Source organism: Rhamphochromis longiceps, linkage group LG4, assembly GCF_057381845.1.
Source record: "Rhamphochromis longiceps isolate RC_006_pf linkage group LG4, R_longiceps_female_GT1.1, whole genome shotgun sequence".
Lineage (NCBI taxonomy): Eukaryota > Metazoa > Chordata > Actinopteri > Cichliformes > Cichlidae > Rhamphochromis > Rhamphochromis longiceps.
In genome coordinates this window covers 38,045,618-38,059,432 of record NC_140560.1, presented here as the reverse complement: position 1 = coordinate 38,059,432, position 13,815 = coordinate 38,045,618, and the positions used below count along the sequence as shown (strand labels likewise).

The 13,815-nt window shown below is 49.3% G+C and overlaps 1 protein-coding gene across 1 annotated transcript; it reads right to left on the bottom strand.

Moving 5' to 3' along the window:
* Window positions 1-1,761: 1,761 nt before the first annotated feature.
* On the bottom strand, window positions 1,762-13,813 carry nr1d1 (nuclear receptor subfamily 1, group d, member 1). Its single transcript, XM_085404921.1, has 8 exons — window positions 13,530-13,813; window positions 8,638-8,907; window positions 8,465-8,553; window positions 7,223-7,367; window positions 6,494-7,134; window positions 6,233-6,418; window positions 3,649-3,859; window positions 1,762-2,992 (listed from the first exon to the last, which is right to left on the bottom strand). Exons 1-8 carry the CDS (start codon window positions 13,561-13,563, stop codon window positions 2,772-2,774), a joined length of 1,797 nt encoding a protein of 598 aa, XP_085261047.1. The 5' UTR covers window positions 13,564-13,813; the 3' UTR covers window positions 1,762-2,771.
* Window positions 13,814-13,815: the final 2 nt, after the last annotated feature.

Genomic DNA, 13,815 nt, shown 5'->3' with positions numbered 1-13,815 from the left:
AGACGGCTGCCAGGCGTAATAAAAGCAGCTATTATTAGCTGTAAATACACGTATATGCGTGGAGTCTGGTGCGTCAGTGAAGGAGCTTTAACCCTGATAAACACGTAACTGTAAAAGTGAACGTGTGAAAACGGAACATTTTTGACTGGAGTCTGGTGGAGACTGCTTCCACGCGAAAACATCATCACCATGCAGGTGTGGTTATGAAGCATGCGCCTGCAGCTCAGTGTCACACATACAAACAAGTGTGCAACATCTCAGTTTGTGTTATTGTTTATTGCCTGACGACCTCCTCCTCCTGCTGTGGACCTCCTCCTCCTCCTGCTGCTGTAAATCAGTGATCAGAGTGATCCGTTGTCACGGTGACGCACCACACGGCTGTAAACGTGTTATATAAGTACGCACAGCACTAAAAGGAAGTGATGTGCGAGTCCATCTGAAACTGGGACACAGTGCTCGTCTCCGCCCGCTGGCTGCTCATTGGGCAGTGGGGATGCTGAGATCGAGATGCAGCTGGCCAATCAGAATCCAGAAAGTGGAAGTTTGATTATGAGGCTGCAGTTCGACCTACTTTCTCCTCAGAGTGACTCATTTTCTCCTTCTTCTCCTGCTGTCCCACTGACTGCTGAAAGCTCAGAGCCAACAGGACACTAACCTCCAAAAACCCACCAATCACGATCAGCTTCACCTCATGCTGCTCAGACACACGTGGATGTCTGTTTGTCACAGTCTGCGGCTCTAAAATCAGTGAAAAAGTCAAAGGAGTCTGGTGAAGGAGAAAGCTGGCGCTGCTGTATTTACAGCCTATAGTTCATATGAAATATGATGTTTTTCATTTGTTTTAATTAATAAGTCATCAACGTGTCTCGTTTTTATATGAAACATTAAACATTTAACCTGAAATTACACATGAAATATTTTTTCTTTTCTTCTCATACTTTACAGTTCACAGAGAGATAAATATGTGTGATGGTGAAGAGACGATGTTAGATGTTGTATTTCAGTGACTGTAGTGCAAGGCACAAAAACGCCACCAGAGGGCAGACTGTGCCGCTGAGCTCAGACCCACTGGAATATAACCCTAAACACCTTTATATTCCACTAATAAAGGTGAGCTAGGTGACACAGACGAAGCTTCGTGTCTAAATAAACTAGAATAAACCCAACATGGAAGCACTGAGAGCTGCAGTTCCTGTGGTGCCCAGCAGAGGCAGCAGTGAGTCAGTCCCATAGACTTCCGTGTCAAAATAAACTCATTATTAGGGGCGTGGTCTCTTTGACTGACGGACGGATGGGGATTTGGCGCTACTTAAATAAAACTGATTGTTCAGATTTTTTTTAAAAGTTTTTACTGTAGTAAAATGAGTTTTTGTGACTGTTAGTCCCAACATCATGAGCTGCTTTACAGCCTCCTCAATTTTGATTTGGGGCGTGAAGAGAGCACATACAGCTGCTGCGGTACAATAACAGAGAGCTCGAATCAGGCTCTTCTACAGCTACATCACCCGCTCTACAGCTGCTGCAACTACAACCAGCAGCAGCTTGAGTCTGTGACATCAAACCCTGCCACTACAGCATCTCCACCAGCCGCTGTAACTGACTCCAGCTTCTCCTCCGCTGCTGGTGGGTAAAATGAGCTTCGCTGAGAGAAAACTGAAGGTCGTTTTACTTCAGCTCCGACTCGTCCAATCATCAGTCCATCGCAGTAACGTCTTTATGATCAGTGTGAATATTATAGATTCAGGACGACTCATGTGTGCATATATTTATATATCATTTTTATATAACGTCTTTACAACATAAACCACAGATTAAAACACATCAGAGATCTTCTTTCATCAGGTGCACTTCCTCGCTCGTACATACTTTAATAGTCACGATATCTGCACAGGCATATATTCATATTAACCAAAAATAGTTGTGTACAACAGATCTCAGGGAAACAGTTCAAGTATAGCTGGATCTTTGTGTTCATGGCTATGTACAGTTTCTTTACAGAACATCAGCTGCATAAGGTTTGTCTGAGGCGTCGCCAGGTCACGCCCCGCCTCCTCCATCTCTGTAGTAGGTGGAGTCATCATTCCGGGCGCTCCACAGTTTGGAAGTTCAGGATGAATCAGTTCGTACTGGAAGAGTTTCTGTTTCCTGCAGAGTGGAAGTGGAGGCCGCCGCAGTCAGAGATCGCCGGCCGCTGAAAATCGAAGGAGCTGATCCCAAAGTCCTTAAAATCATTAAAAGCAGCTGGATGCGTCCAGATGTTTGAAAGAGCTACTTTTAGTGTGCATCTGTCTCCAGCTGGGAAAACTTTCAAATTAAAAGCGTCTGAACTCATCATGAACGTTAACGAAGCTAAAATCAGACAGAATGATGACATCAACAGGAAGTGGAAGTGAAGCTGAACGAACAGGTTTGTCCTGTGTGAGCTCGTCAGTTAGCGTACTGTCGTCGTCCACGTCCTTCACGCTTCTTACTTTTGTCTTTCAGACTTCCTGCTGGCGACGCTCCAGTAAAGTCAAAGAACTGGGCTGGCTAGGCTAAGCTAACGGATTGGGCTTACACAGGTTAAAATAGTGTGGTTTAAAAATGGCAGCCTGCTCCTTTAAAACATCAACCAGCTGTTTTAAAGCAGACTTTTATTTTGGCGGGGAGACGCATGTCTTGCAAAGTTCTGCTGATGACATCATCATCCTGCCAGTCCGATGCGGTCTGGATGACGCTGCGATGTTAAGGGCTGGAGAGCGTGGCGATGCGGTGACATCGCAGTGATGTCATCAAACGTCGATGCGGAAGGACAGCAGCTTCTCAGAGTGCATGTTGTTGAGCGTCCGCAGATCTGGCAACTTCAGCAGCAGTTTGGTGAAGCGTGGCGAGTCCACGTCGAGGTGCTCGCTCTCTGGGGCGACGGGCGACTTGTTGACCAACGAGCGAAGAGCGCGGATCAGATTCTCCTGCAGCTGCTCCACCGACGCCACGTCTTCGATGCCGGAGCGGTCTGAAACCACACGGAGAGGGCAGGTCAGCGAGCAACGGGCAACCACTACATCTGCAGCAACTGCAACAACTGTTACGTCTACAACTACTGCAACTGAACCAAACCCGGTGACTACTCCACCCACTACATCTACAGCAACAGCTGCAACTAAACAGTTTAAAAACAAACTCGACATGTGCAACTTCGACACACAACAACCAAAAATTATTAACTATGCAACTAAACACAAGACATCAACTACGGCAACAACATCTACATACGCCGCTGCTACCTAAATCACTGCAACCACGACGCTTCACTTACAGCAACAGCTTGAACAAACGGTACCTTTTGCAACTACACCAAAACTTGGCACAACCTGCAACTCAACAAGTTGGTGCAACTACAGCAGCAACATGGAGAAACGTTTCTCCTCTGAAAACATCCAGATGAAAGAATCAACTTTTAGCGATTTCCTTACCTGGATGATTGAACGTGCATCGAAAACAACAACAACAGCTAAACCACACAAACTCGGGCTACACCTGCACTCGCCGTAGTTATGTGCTACAAACAGGAAGTTGATTTTCTATACTTCCTTCTTAAACACTCAACACGTTGCTTAAATAACTGCGATACGTTTCAGCTAATCTACGGCGGCGGCGATCTTTGCTCACCTGCTGACACGAGCACCACGGCGGTGAAGAGTCCGAGCTCCTCGCTGTCCAGCTCCAGCGCCGCCAGCTTGTGGCTGAAGTCAAACATGGCTCCCAGCAGGTCCCTCATGCCCATCGCCCGCAGCTCCTGCAGGTTGTAGGTGGCGCCGGAGACGAACGTCACCGTCTGCTCCTTCATGTTAAACAGCGACGCAAAACGCACCATCAGCACCTGAGACAGGAAACAAGGACGGGCAATCAGTGAAAGCGCGATGATGTCACCGACACATTTAGGTTTCATTCGATCTCAGCCTGACACGAGTTTGAGCAACCAACGAGGAGGCGTGTAACTACAGCAACATTACATCTGCAACTCCTGCTAATAGATCAACATCCTCTGCCTAGAAAACTCGCCACATCCAAACTCCTGCAACTAAACACAGCAACTTCAGCCAAACACCGCCCATTACAACTGCAGCAACACGTTAACTCCTGCAGCTAAGCCAAATCCTGCAACAACAGCAACTCTAGCAACCACTACGTTGCAACGTATGCAACACTTGCAACTGAACAACAAGCAACTAGCCTAAGGAGCTGGGAAAGAAAGCTTTCGTGACGTGGGTGACTGCAAATCTACACAGAAAACAAGCAACTGCAACACAAACTACATCTGCAGCAACAAGTAAACATCATGCTGTAGCTCCAGGACTACATCTGCAACATTTTCTGTACCTACAGACAATGCAGCATGTTCTGGCTCCTTAAGATTCGCCCCTCATGTTATGTAGTGTTATATAAGTTCATGCAATCTTTATTTGTTTCTGGCACACTGTTCATTTTATTTTGACATCCTACCAGAAGTGCTATTTCTCATTACTTCCTGTCTAGCGGGAGAAGGACAGTTTGCTACCCCTATGGCACATTCATGTATTTCAACAAAGCCATGCGAAGCATCCAGTCAAATAAATCTGCCAGAAAGGAACAGCGCTGTGGTTTTTCTACATGGGAAGATGGTTGTCCATCTGTCTAGTTAAGTGCGAGGGCAGAATACAGCAAAGACTGCGTCTCACAATGAAACATAATGCTGCAACTAAACACGGCAACTCACTAACTTAACCAAATGCTGCAACAAGCAACTGCTGCGACCGCTACGTCTCCATGAACAAATGCAACTAAACAGCAACCTGAGCTTCAGATCTTTGACCTCGGGAACGTTAGTGGGAGTTTTTAAACTCGCACTCTTGTGGACTCGAGGGTGAACTCAATAGTTTTTTCAAAGGTCAGAGGTCATTTCCCTAAAATGTGCTCTGATTGGATGACAGTGCTGTAACTGGCTGAGTGAGAAGACATGGTAAATATCTAGAGGGTGGGTGCAGCGCCCCCAGTTTGCCTAGTGGTCAGGTCGGGTACAGCATCTAAGGAATCTCAATCAACCAACTGACTATGTGCACGTAAGCATATGCTACTTCCGGTGCGGAAACTCCTGTGGGGAGCTTTGTTTCCGGTGTCCTATTCGCGCCTGGTTTACGGTCCAAAACAAGTTAAGCAAATGAATGAATCAAGCGGCGATTTACATTTCTATAGATGTCTCGGGCATTTACCCAACATATCTGTAAATGATGTTCATCGACTTGTCGATATTTTCCCCCGCGCCTCAGAGCAAAAGAGAAAAGGATTCAAATGTTATATTTCTCAGCTGTCTCTCGTTTATCGCGGGTGTTATGTTCTAAAAATAACCAGCGAGAGATGAAATCAAGGAGCCAATTTTATTTTTTGACGGCGCAAACGTTTGGTGGACATCGTGGACATACAGTACTGCACTTCAGAGTCACACTGCTAGCATCGATGCAGCGACTCTGTACTGTACAGGAGAGACGTCACGGAGGAGATCGTCTGCAGCGATCAGGACGCAGGACACAATGTGACGTAAAAAAAAAGCATGCAAACTTGCAATCTGCGAAACAGCGAGGTGAAAGGTGAACCGCGTTATAGCGAGGGACCGCTGTAATTTTGAAGGTAAGTCACAACATACCCTTCGTACATACTAATGTATAGAAACCATTACAATCATTCATTTTTGTGTGGCTTTTTTCACGGTTTGTTAACATGCTGTGTAGGTGTGTACTTGACTAGCTGATATCAACATAACGGGAAACATCTGGTTTGACTGTTCTTCACCTGTAGTTTGAATGCTGAACATTTGCCTGTTTGAATCATGAGACCAGTCACTATACAGAGATGTGCTTCTGAGTGTGGACGATGTGTCTTCTGCTGCAGTGATGCAGTTCTGCTTGTGTTGAGTGAAGTAAACAACTGATCGATCTAAACGCTTTAAACATCAAAATTGATCATTAGATTTTTTATGACACAGCAGCGGTGAGTGTTCCCAGCTTCTGCTCTTTGTAACTTAACGCCATCTTTCTGTTTTCGAGTTTTGGACATGATGTTGGAGGATATCTTCGCAGTAGCGATTGACCGCAAAGTAAAGCTACCGGAAATGTACAACCCCACATCCGGTCTCAAACCAGGAAGTTAGCATTTTCTCGTGCACAGGGTCAATCAGCACAAACCTCGCCCACTAAACCGAGTGACATCACAGGTTCACCTCAAAGGTGCCGGCCTTCAGCAGGGCCACCTGGTCGTTCTGGGACAGACCGCTGAATCCTGGGATATGTTTGGCGAACTCTACCACCTCCCTGACGGCGGGCGTGAAGGACAGCGAGAAGTCCTCCCATATCTGCTGCGGGGTCTTCGAGGGGTCGGCGTGAGGCTGCATGTTCATTGGACAAGCCTGCGGAGACAGGACAGCACCGTCAGCCAATCAGGTGACAGCTTGTAAACCCTCCCCCAGTGGATGAGCTCTTACCAGCACGATCCCCGTCTGCTTCTTCACTGGACAGCGCTGCTCCTGGGTCACATGACCAGCGGGACCGCTCTGCTGGCTTTGCCTCCCGTTGCTACGGTGAAGATATGTGCGGCTGTTTTCCGGTAGGTAGCACTCTGTGGCCAGGTTGTTATTGTGGTGGTAGATGGTGTTGAGGCCGTTGGCATGGTAACCGTTTGGGCAGCGGTTGGGCTGCCAGAGCTCCGCCTCCCCATTGTGGTGGACGTGGTTATTGGCCAGCTTGTCGTGAGCGTATAGGAACGTCTCGCGGTGAGCGCGAGCAATGGCGCTAATGGTGGAGTCCATCCCGGGGCTGGGGGGTGGGGAGCAGGAGGGGGAGGAGCTCTGATGGGAGGGAAGAGGCGGTGGGGAGGAAGAGGAAGCCGAAGCAGGCGGGGAGGGTGAGGAGGGGGCTGGAGGCAGGGCTGAGGGCTGAGGCCGGGGGGCGATGGTCACCCCCGGGCACGGCGAGGAGGAAGAGGATGAGGAAGAGGAGGACGACGACAGGCTGGCGAGCTGGAAGTCGCTCTGCAGCTGGTTGTTCACCATGTTATTCATGGCGCTCTGCATCTCGGCCAACATCCTCTGCTTCTCGCGCTTCGGGATCCGCCCGAAGCGCACCGCTGTGGACAGAAGAGGAAGAGGAGGAGTTAGGTCGGATTCAGAGTGTGCGGGCTTGCAGGTGGGCGTGCAGGTGAGGCGGGCGCTCACCGTCGCGGCTCATGCCCACAGACAGACACTTCTTGAAGCGGCACTGCTGGCAGCGGTTCCTGTTGATCCTCACGATGGTGCAGCTCTCGTTCTTCACGCACTTCTTGTACTGGATGTTCTGCTGGATGCTGCGGCGGAAGAAGCCCTGCAAGACCAGACACGCCCACACCGTCACCTTCAGCATCATCATCGTCATCACCACCAAGCCCCAAAACTGCCAAAATCCGCGGACTGTATATCCGGTCTTTAAGTCTGACGTCATTAGCCGCTTCAGGTTCCAAAGCCAAACGAACACTGCGGCATCACTGAGAGTTAAAAACTGTCTAAACTCTTTCATCTGTAATAAAATGATCAGCGTTGCTGCTTTACCAGGTGTAACAGTTAAGTTTAACATCCATGAAAACAGAATTTATTAAATTTAACGGAGTTAGAAGTTAGCTAGCGGAAGTTAGCTCGCTAGCTTCCACGCAAAAATAGCATGTTCTGACTGAGAGATTTCTGAAACAAATTAAAACGTACAGCTCTGCTATCACTTCCAACATAAATGAAGACAGGAAACTAAACAGCAGTGGCGTTTGTAGGGTTACTGAAGTTGGGCTAGCTGGTATATAATGATGTGCTACGTGACCGCTAGCGACACAGCTATGTTAGCATAAACACAGTGAAGCTGGAGGATGAACGCTAACTTTCTTCCACTCGATAAAAGTTAACGTGAAGGTTCCTGATGGTCAGGAACAAATGCAATCGCATGGCAGGATGCTGTAAAAGGACCAAACTTCAGTCAGGAGAACAACTGAGATAATCCATCCACAATACGAGGTTAGTCGTTCATATACTGCTGCCTGGGCTGGGCTGTAGCTACATCGTAAGGTTTTAAAAACTGAGCTTTAAAATGAACAGTGGTAATAAAAGCCGAGAGAGGCCGACAGGGATCACTGACTGTTTTTAGGGGCTTGTTCAGATTAAACAGAACAAGATACAAAAGATTAAAACATGTTAAAAACACAACAGCCTTAATAAATGCAGAGTAGTTTGGACTGAAGCTTCATCACATCATCACTTAAAGCCTGTGTGCATGTGATGTGTGTGAATAAAGAAATAACGCATTTGAAAATAAACAGGAAGTAAATAACTCTGAAATATTACAAAAACAAAAAATAAGAATAACAGTTTTAGATTTTAATTAATTAACACAAATACTATCATTGAGTCGGTAGTTCCATTGTGTGTGTGAGATCTCACCTTGCAGCCTTCGCAGGCGTGCACGCCGTAATGGAAACCCGAGGCGACATCGCCGCAGACCTTACAGAGCAGCACCATGCCGTTCAGCTCTGAAACACAGTCACATACAGGAAGTGACATCAGAGGTTCCGTTCAGCTCAACACACAAACATGCAAACGAACTGCGTACTTACTGGTCAGACTGGCCACAGACTTGCTGGGCGACGTCCTCAGAGAGCCGCCGTCGTCGCGGCCTCGAGGCGAGCCTGCTGCCGACGAGGAGGCCGAGGAGGACCCGTCGTCTCCGGCTGACCCTGAGCTGGAGCCGGAGCTGAGGAACGGCAGGGTGAGGGAGGAGGAGGAGGTGAAGAAGGACTGGGAGTTGGAGTTCTCACTGTACATGGAGACCGGACTGGTCCGAGTGGGAGAGCCTCCGGAGGAGCCCACGTAGGAGATCACGCCTCCTGCAGGAGAGCAAGGGGAGGTCAGAGGTTATTGACAGTGGTGAGGGGGAAGCGTTCCACCTCTACTCCTCGAACGCTCTGAGCGACTCGGTTTTACTGCTTGTACACATCACAGCCTCCTCCTACAAAATAAAAGCCTGTAAGTGCTTATTTCTGCTCTTTGTTCTGCTCGTTGTGCAGCGCAGCGTGACTTTGTACCGCCGCTCAGCAGAGGCGGGATTTAGACTCACACCTTCTCAGGTTTCATCAAAGCACCAGTGAAAGCTGCCGTGAATGTTGGTCTGCCGCCGAGCGGGCTCAAAATGAAGTGATCGGCTGCCACATGTGCACAGCGTCTGAGAGCGACTGTTTGCAGACCTGTTGCCTCCCATCAGCATCCTGTAAATCACGTGAAGCTCTGAGCAACGATTTCATCAGCAGCACATGCAGACTGTGACCGCTGAACACGATCGGTGCAGCGGCAGGTTTGATCTCTGTGGGAGGCTGCAGTCCTGTTTTTACCGCCGTGGCTTCGATGGCGTTGGACGTTATGTCAGGACCACGCTGCAGAGATGGGCCCTCTGTTTTGTAGTGTTCCCAAAATATTTGAATTTATCTGATTAAGTATCAGCTTCTGGTGTCCCTGTATGATACAATATCACTAACTACCTGACCCCACTGAGGTTGGGACAAACACCTTTCACCTCGTGACACGCAGCGACCTTCACAGAGCATTAGTGTTGACTAACGATGTGTTTGTTAGTCAACACACGGCGAGGAGTCAGAAGCACTAACAGGAGGAAACCCCTGATTCTTTGTTTGTTATGAGAGGATGATGTTTGTCTGCACATGTCAGAGCTGCACGTGACACACACACACACACACACACACACACGACCAGTGCGAGCTGTGATCACCTTCATGTTCTGCTGCTCAGACTCAGGCTGAATGTGTGCTTTGTGAGTCTGTGTTCACACACTCACACAGCAAGGCCCGCTGCCAGCTCACAAACTGGGTCACCAAGACAGGAACAAGGAGAGCAGCCGCCATCACCTTCACGCTACACGAGGAACCACAGCGAGCTCACAGACCAGCACAGACACTCAGACAGAGGACTCAGTGTGGAAATGCAGACACAAACGAGTGCTGATGAAGGTCACGTGACGTGTTTATAAAGCTGCACATGGCCTCTGAGCGTCTGACCACAGAAATATCCGAGCTGTGCTCATGTCTGTGCTGAACCTGCTGCCTCCCTCCTCCTCCCCTCCTCCCCCTCACGCAGCCTCGGCGGGAGGCTCGTGTGTACTCCGTGGTCACGCCCCTGAGACACGTGCCTGCTCCACTCAGACGGCTCTGCAACGGGACTGGAGCGCCAGAGGCCCGCCCACACCCACGCCTACCCTCCCTCTGCACACACTCTCACGTTCCCGCCATTCATCTCTCTCACACACACACACACACACACACACACACACACACACACACACACACACACACACACACACACACACACACACAGATCTGCAGCGTTTTCTGCTGCAGTAAAATAAGATTCTTCAGCTTAAACGTGACCTCCTCCTCACTTCCTGTCATATATCTGCTGTTGCTATGGCGATGTTCATACTCAACAATCTAGAGTTTCTCGTAACGAGCTGAGTGTGAGCCAAGACTGCAGACTGCAGACCTCTATGACATCACAGAGAGTAAACTTGCTGATCCCAGAGGATGAATGAGAGCCTGCGGAGTCAGCCCAGAGTCAGATACAGAAGGATTATTATGAACTGTCAGTCATGCAAAGCTGCTCACAGTCCAAGAATAAGAAGAGAAAGCGAAGAGGAGGGGCTTGTTTTTGGACTGATTCTTCTACTCCCAGAGCACACACACACGCACACTGACACACACACACACACACTGACACACACAGTGACACACACACTGACACACACACACACACACACACACACACACTGACACACACACTGACACACACACACACACTGACACACACACACACACACTGACACACACTGACACACACGCCGTTGGATGTGTCAGAGAACATTTTGGGGCTGGTGTCTTGCCCCAGCCTGGAGGAGCCAGGGATTGAACCACCAACCTTCTAATTGGCAGATGAGTTGCTTCGTCTCGTGAGCGACAGCCACTCAGAGATAATTAAAGCTGAAACCGCAGAAGAAGAATAACCTTCATCTGACTTCATCAGTCACATCCTCAGAGGAGCAGTAACCAGCGTGCCCTGCAGGAAGCTCCACAAAGTGCATTCTGGGTAATCTGCAAAGGCTCCTATCAGACTGTGGGATAAGAAAGCTTCATTTCACCTCCACCTGACAACAGCATCATGCTCCAGCTGGGAATCATTTTCTAATAAAGTTTCCCGTTAGCGCTGACGCTCGCGGTGGTGACGTGGCACGTCTCTGCTGCTCACGAGGTCTCAGGACAGATCACATGATCTTCAGGCCCTCGTGAAGGTTTTAAACGATCCGTGCTTGGAATAAGACGCTGTGCTTCCTTCAGGCACTGTGCTGACCTCCAGAGGAGAGGATCCAGCTGCTGACACATGTTCGCCCTCTTTGACTGAGCGTAAACGCGTTTCATCAGGGTCTCTGCTCACCGTGGGAATTTCAAAGTGGCTAACGGCTAACGACTCGAGGTCGAACGCTGACGTGTCCTGAGAGTCTCTCTGACAGTGCTGCAGTGATGTTTTACTAAACGTTCTCTAAGAACCCTCTTTATCACCTTTTAAGTACGTGTTTAAGCGTCACGCCGCCATGTTTTTTAAAGTTGGTCTGAGGTTTGTGGGCGTGCTGCAGGGAAACGTGTTAGCTGAACTCTGAGCTGACAGGAAGTTCACACGAGCCAAACGCTCTTTGAACGTCAGTGCGGCGAATGTCTGTTATCATTGAGCTCAGCACCAGCAGCTGAGGCTCATGGGTAGTGTAGTGTCAGTAAGTGTCCGCTGTGATGAGCTTTAAACCACAAACACGGTGATCTGTGAGAGCGAGCAGAGCGGCGCTCTATCCTGGGGATACAGCAGGAATCCTGGATCAGGAATATCGGACTTCGAGCAGACATGGAGACGCTTCCATAAATCACATACATCATTCACATCTGTTTTATTCCCTCACTCATTCACACCTCCCTCCTTGACCTCACTCCCCTCTGATTGGCTCCTTTTGTCCCAGAAATGTAAATAAATCAGCTGCACAGGTACATCGTCTCACCTGTCGTGTTCGTCACTGTGTTCAGGTTTTATGTCGAGTTTTATTTGTCGGTTTACACTTTATTACATCATGTGATAAATATATTATCGTTATTTACATCAGTAAGCCTGCAGTCTGAAAAAACTCCTGAGGGATTATTTTAACACAGATTCATGTTTTTGTGTTCTTGCGTCTCCCAGCAGCTCCACGTCACCGCGGTCAGCTGCAGGTGTCTGTGGCGAGGTGTGTGACGTGTCTCTGTGTACGGCTCAACATCCTTAGTGGCATTTGAATAAAACTCTGTGACTCCTGCCTGAAACAAGCTGAGTGCAGTCTGTGCTGCTGCAGATAAAAGCCACACACAGAAACCAGCGCTCAGCTGTGTTTGTGTTGTTCTTGTCTGCGCCAGCAGGGGGAGACAAAAACACCCAAACTGCAGCTTTAACAGGTGAGGACAGGTGAGAGCCGGACTGTAACTACTATCATCGATGAACCATCAGTGTGTGCTAAAGATCCTCATCCCGGTCATCGATCAGAATCAGCCATGATCAATAATCTGATCACATACAAATACAAACTATAAAAGTGCAGAAGAAGAGAGCAAAGGCTCCTGACGTCAGCGAAAATGAGCAAACGTCAAACCACGTGACTGTGCGCAAATCTTTAAATGTGATCGTGTTTGGAGCACACAGGGGGAGGAGCCGGGGGAGGAGCAGCGGAATTATACAATGAGCTCAGGCTCAGTGGCAGCCAATCACAGCCCGCGGAGCTCCGTGAAAACATAGCGCACATGGCTCGGTTTGCCGGTCCATGTGAACCGGCAACTGGCGCGAGCGAGCGAGCACGTACACACACATTACTGCGGGTCCACCTGACACCTGTCCACCCTCCGACATGACCGCTGTCACTCTGACCCACTTACCCGAACACACGGGCGCAGTCACGTACACGGTCCCCGTGACCACCGCCGGACATGTGCCAAGCGGGACCCGCTGTTCCCGAAACACGGCCACGGACACCTGCTCACGGGGACTGCAGTGAGGGCAATGCGGGGTCCAGAACCTGGTCTGGACCTGAACCCGATGCTCCCGCCCCCCTCGCTGAGAGAACCTGTACCGCGGACACAAACACCGGAACAGAGGTTCGCGCGCCACACAGCCGCAGGTGCTCAAAGCTTCGACCTGTGGTCCGATACTAACGATACCAACAGTTTACTCATCGACCAGTAACCTGCTTGTCTCAGCCTTCACCCCGCGCTGCTGCCAAACTCCATGTGAAATTTGACAACTTTTAAAACTCGACCTCTGAAGCAGCAGCAGAGACCCCCACACTGTTAAAAGTCAAAATCAATGTACCGCACGCGCACAGCGTCGCTCTTATCAGCTCTAATGTAAGCGTGAGGTGCAGAGTAGGGGACGTATTTACCTGGGTTGTTGTTGTTGTTGTTGTTCGTGTCCATGGCAGCGGTGGTCACTGTGACATCCGAGAAAAAGTCACACACGCGACCCTCGTTTAAAAGTCCCAGAAAGCTACCGCTGCGCACGCATCCCAGGCTCGGAGACGTGGGAGAAGAAACCACCACAGAAGAAGAAGCGGGGTCTTATTCTGTGAATTCAAACTACTGCTCCTGCTGCACGCGGAACCAAGCGATCCGTCCTGCTGCACGCGCGCCTCTGTCTGCCTGCCTGTGTGTTTTGAAACAAGGCGCGCG